Source organism: Chrysochloris asiatica, unplaced genomic scaffold (genome assembly GCF_000296735.1).
Source record: "Chrysochloris asiatica unplaced genomic scaffold, ChrAsi1.0 scaffold00052, whole genome shotgun sequence".
NCBI classification, from domain to species: domain Eukaryota; kingdom Metazoa; phylum Chordata; class Mammalia; order Afrosoricida; family Chrysochloridae; genus Chrysochloris; species Chrysochloris asiatica.
This window is the reverse complement of record NW_006408570.1, coordinates 18,824,915-18,830,914: the sequence shown is the minus strand read 5'-3', so window position 1 is coordinate 18,830,914 and position 6,000 is coordinate 18,824,915. Positions and strand designations below refer to the sequence as shown.

Here is a 6,000-nt window from a genome sequence, read left to right as displayed (position 1 = left end):
GGAGGGGATTATAATCAATGTAATGAAACAAGGTATATGATTTGTTGAATGCAAAACTGATGATATGCCCTGTAAACTTTCACTCAATCCACAATAAAAACCCCCTAAAAAAAAAGTTTGTGCGAGATGGTTACCAAACCAACTCATGGAAATACACAAACAAAACAGTTTGGACATATGCAAACAAACTTTGGACCCATACTTAAAGGAAAGTTAAAGTCACTTACAAAAAAATCGTTACTGGTGAAAAGACATGGATTCACCACTATAAGCCTGAGAGTAAATGGCAGAGTATGAAATGGAAATATCCTCAACTGCTGACCAAGGACATGTTCAAAAGTCCACCACTAAGTGGAAAATTGATGCTTACCACTATCTGGAATTCTCAAAGTCCAGTATTAGTATACTATCAGGAAAAAGGTTCAACAATCAGCGTGTTCATTACAGTGAGTTGCTCACAGAAGAGCTGAAGCCTAAACTGGATTAAATGCAGAGGATAACAACTATCCAAGGGCATTGTGATCTTACATGACAATGCATGTCTGCACTGTTGACCCTCTGCAAAAATCGTTATGAGGTGTTAAAGCATCCTCCCTGTAGTCCTACTCATGCTCCACCATAATTTGACCCATCTGGTCCCCTGAAAGCAGCCCTTTAAGGATGAAGATTCATCTCTGAAGAAATGAAGATATCTGTGCATTTGGGCTCGCCGCTCAGCCTAAAACATTTTTTAAACAAGGTAATACGAAAGCCTGGTGACAGATGGACAAAGTGACTTGTAAAGCAAGGAGATCATATAAAAAAATGATGTATTTGTCTTTTCTAAACATTCATTTAAAAATAAATTCTACAGCCAGAGTGAGGATAATTTTTGACTCACCCTCATATATAATTTTGGAATAACCGCATGATAACTGACAGAAACTATAACTGTGAGGTCTCAAAGTTTTCAATTTGATACCACTTGGACAGCAGACACTGTGAACCAATACACAAGAGAAGCTATACTATTAAACACACATAAACTTTACAGCCATATAAAATTATTCATGCTTATATTATTTGCTTTGGTTTTACTTTGTCCTATATAAGATCAGGTTTGTTATGTTATTATTTATTGCATGTTATTTTATTAGTCATAATGGTTATGGTAAATGACTTAATAGCATGAAACATGTTTCTTATCAAAAGCAGGTAGCTTACTTTTGAAATCTATTAGGCATGATAATACATGAGATATCTGTTAAAAATAGTTTGAACATGAAGAAATTATAAGATTAAACAGTAAGATAAACATACAGTGAATACCAAGTATAGATACTGACTTGAGAGAGACATGATGATACCTCTAGGCTAGCGGTATATTCACTAGTTTGACTATATTAATCAAAGCTAAAGAAAGCGAACGTCCTTCAAGAAATAGGATCTGTTAGACATGGACACACACACGTAAGTATGGAAAATTAAAACTGATACAATCAACCTAGAAGGAGAAAAAGAACTTGACTAACAGAAATCAAACTTCCTCACTTGTGAGAATATCCATCATGTGGATTTGACAATCTAGACTCGACATATACCAGACCAATCTCTCTTTAAAAAAGATAAAAGATGAACTACTAATGTAACTGATCAATCTTAATAATATCGTTATCATCTCTGCAGCCAGGAAATTTTGAAAAAGAATAGTAGTCAATAGTTCATTCTGTTTTCTTTAGGGTTGTCACGAGTCACAACCAATTCGACAGCACCTACCAACTACAGCTGTGATAACAGTTCACAATCGCTATCTCTAACCAAAGCGATAGCAAGATGTTGTTAAGTGCCGTCGAGTTGGTTCTGACCCATAGCAACCACGTATAGGGTTTCTGAAGAGAGGCTGGTGAGTTCGAACTGCCAACCTTGCAGTTCAAATGGCTTTGCAGTCTGGCACATTAACCCATAGCGGCACACAGCAAGATACTATAACCAAAAATATTAAAAGACGCAGTGATCCTATCTTAAGTCTTCCTATCCCAAGGAGTTGCTCCTACAAATAGTCCCTTATCCATTGACAGACTGCTATTTCACAGAATGAAGCAAGTAACCTGTGTCAGGGTCATGCTCTTATTGCCAAACCATACTGAGAGAACATTCAGTAATTTGAGCTAAAGAAAAATGAAGTTGTAAAAAAGAGTATTTTCAATATTATATTTATATGACCATTAGATTTGAGTGATATGACTTTTCTGAGATCTACACTATTACTAATTACTGTCGAATCAGTTCCAACTCATAGCAATCCTACATAGGGTTTCTGAGGACTGTCTGGTGGGTTTTAACAGCCGACCTTGTGATCAGCAGTCCAGAGCAGTCCAACACTACAGTGCCATACCAGGACTGTATTACAAAAGTTTTAAAAACAAATTCATGCAATAATGTTTTTGAATGTAAATAGGCATTTTCAAATGTTTTAATATAGTGTCTGAATGTTGATACAATTTAAAAATATTGAGAATAATTTAATCACCAAAGAAATCTAAAGGCACAAGTAAATTTGGCAGGACTCTACTGCAATAAAAATTTCAAAGCATACTAATTTTAAAAATCCAATAAACTTACTGAAATGATCAGGTGATCCAAGAGTTGAAAATACACAAGTCAAGAATTGAAGTCGAACTTGAACTTCAGCACTATGGCTGTACCTATGTTTTTAAAAGTCATTAAAACAGTTAATTGAAAGATTCTACTGCGTAGTTATTTTTAAACATTTAATGAACTCAAATATATCTTACAGCAAGTAAGTAAACTTTCATTTTCATAATCTGAAATGTTTTAATAATATTTAACTTCATTGTTGTTAAGTGCCACTGACTTATAGTGACCTTGCATAGGGTTTCAGAAACAGAAAGATGAGGTGTTCTGTCATATAGACGGCTGGTGGGCTCAAAATGCTCATCTAGTTGTTTGTAGTCCAGGGCTTTTCCTACAGAACTACATCACTCACAGTTTTGCAAAGGCTGTGAAACTTTATAGCTTTCGCCCTGCCAAGCAGGCATATGGGTTCATATGAGGGGTTATTAGTTTGTTTTTAAAAGTAAAGACTAGGTGACACCTGGATTTGAACCACAGACTTCTTATTAACTTTGGTTACATAAAAAAAAATTCATAAGGCAAAGTGTTATATTTGAAATTTATGTTGTTTCATATATTTCAAAAACTTGAAAATCATTGCATAAATTTCAAATAATATGAGAAAGTGCATAAGATATCATCTTGAAATTATGTAATATACATATAAACTAAGCAGTTAATGTCTATCTAAAAATTACATGCTTTATCAATGGCCCACAGTGATACCGTATTCCTCAAACAAGACACACTAATATACCATTTTTATGAATTTATTTCATAATATCACATAATGAATATGTTGTTGTTAAGTGCCATCAAGTCCACTGCAATTCACTACCAACCCTACAGGGTTTCCAAAGAGCAACTGTTGGGTTTGAACTGCTGACCTTGTGGATTGCAGTCCCAGTGCTGATCCTACAGTGATATATGTCTAGTCCAAATGATTGGGTGCAACCATGCAAACAGGGTATACAGGACTCTAATGCAGGGGGGTCTAACACAAAATTGGCATTTGTAAAATATTATTTCAAATGTAATTATAATTCATTTGTATAAAAATTCAATGGCTAGTATTAAACTTGGAGGCTTGTGGGTGAACTGACATGGTTCCCCTTTCTTGCACTCAACTTTACCATGACTCATAGTCTTGGTGTGGTGCTGTAGAAAAAGCACTGGGCTACGAACAGTAAGATTGGCAGTTCAAACCCACCAGCCACTCTTTGGAAACCCTATACAGGGTTGCACTGACCCGGAACTGACTCAATAGCACTTATCAATCACCACAACAACATACTACTACTCAGGAGCGCTGGTGGTGCTGTAGGATTAAGCACTGGACTGTTAAAACCAAGACCGGAAGTTCAAACCCAGCAGTCACTCCACACCAGGGAAGGATAAGGCTTTCTTGTTCCTATAGAGATTTAGTCTTGGAAACCCTGTACTGAGTTACCTGGAACTGCCAAGAGAGAGGTTTATACCACTACTAATTTCCACCAACTTTTATCCAACATCACTTGAATATATGCAGAAAATATTTTAATGAAAATATTGATCAGTCCTATTAATTTTTAAATCTTCCACACATACACATTTTAACTTTCTAACACTAGCATCCAAGCATAATAAAATATTTAAATCAATTATATGTTAAATACATTATTTAGAAACAACTATTTACTCAGAAAAGATATTTACTCTTGATCTCTGAAAACAATAATCTATCAACAGAAAAAAGAGTCAAGGCTATCCACCCCAAAATGCAGTATAACCTTACATAAATAAGATTATGAATTGCAAAAGTAGCCTCAAAAAAAAATCTTTCAGCTTAGAAAATTTTCTGTCAGCCTTTATTCTCCTTACAATTTGTACATTTGCAATACTCTGTTAAGTTTATTTACTACATGAGCAGAAAACATGAGAAAGTCATCTTTCAAAGGAAGGATGATCCACTCTTTAACACTCAACATGGCTGGGGTACTTACAGTGCATGTTTTTGTCTTCCTTCCCTAACGGCTTGAATGTAATATACCAAATTGTCAAAGAAAAGTTTCATCATGTTCAGTTCTTTTTCTGCCCACCTGGTCCAATTAAAAGAAAAAAAATTTTTAAGGGAACAGAGTGAGAGAATAAATCTATACTGGGAATAGATATAGATATGATCCTCATATGTATCAAAAGCTTACAAGTTCTACTTATATGTCTATGATAAAAAGAGCAATGCTCTTTATTTTTTTATGAATTTAAAGTACAATTATTGCTTTTTGTCTCAAAATACTCAAATTTCTTTGAGGGGGTTAAAATGCCTGACAAGGTATTTACTATTACAAATGATAAATAACAATTAAGGCACATAGTTACTGTCTTACATGTATACTGTATCATATTCAGTCCTAATGTGGTGCTGTAGGATAAGCACTGGACTACGAAACTATTAAGGTCAGGAACAGCTGGTTCAAACCTACCAGTTACTCCTTGGAAATCTTACACAGGGCCACTAGGAGTTGGAATTGACTCAATGACACTTAACAATAACAACAATGAGGTCCTGGTATGGTGCTGTTAGGTAAGCACTGTACTGCTAAAGGTCAGAAGTTAAAACTGCTCCTTGAAAAGCCCTACACAAGGTTCCTGTAAGTTGGAAATGACTTGATAGCACTTAGCAGTACTAAAAATATATAGTACACACGTAAGACAATGACTATGTGCCTTAAATGTTATTTAGCAGAATTTAATACAGTTCTAAGCAGCTAAGAAGGCATGCAATATAAATTTACTGAATTAATTTTCATTGTCAATAATTTGCTTATGAAAAAGAAATTTTAAAAGATGTTTAAAAAGAAAGATATACTCAGGTATTAAGTTCCAAAATAATCTAAAAACAAAAAAAATTGTGATACATAAGTTCAAAGACTCCAGGGTCTATAGCTTTCATAGTTAGCATCTGTACACATGATACACATTAGCAATGTATCAGTTAAATGTATAGCTGTAGAAGAATTACAATTCCAAACACTTTAATGCAATTACATCATGTATCTGCTCTAATTCTGCCTGGCCAATCACTCAATGATGGTCAAGAGGTAGCAACCAGCCTCAGTGATAAGTCATGGATTTGAAACCAGCTGCAATATACTTGTGGCACTGTTTCAAGTGAGTAGACTTAAACCATGTCTGCTGTTTTGAGTTTTTTAAAGAATTAAGAATATTTCCCAATTTAAAACTTAGAGCGCTAAGAGTAGTTTAACCATTAGTATGTATCAAAGATTGAGTGCAATATCCAGCCCACAAAAGATTTACAATCAATGGAAGTTTTTTTTATTAACTACCCTAAGAGTTCAGAGTTCTTTTAAATGATCTATTAGGTGTAGGATACCAGTTACATGTGCT

General features: G+C 34.6%; 1 protein-coding gene across 1 annotated transcript in view; it reads right to left on the bottom strand.

Annotated features, from left to right (window-relative positions):
- Positions 1–6,000, bottom strand: part of USP34 (ubiquitin specific peptidase 34) — a 307,094-nt gene that overhangs the window by 175,567 nt on the left and 125,527 nt on the right. The window contains 2 exon segments of the mRNA XM_006862984.1: positions 2,602–2,684; positions 4,596–4,691. Coding sequence (XP_006863046.1) covers positions 2,602–2,684; positions 4,596–4,691 — 179 coding nt within the window.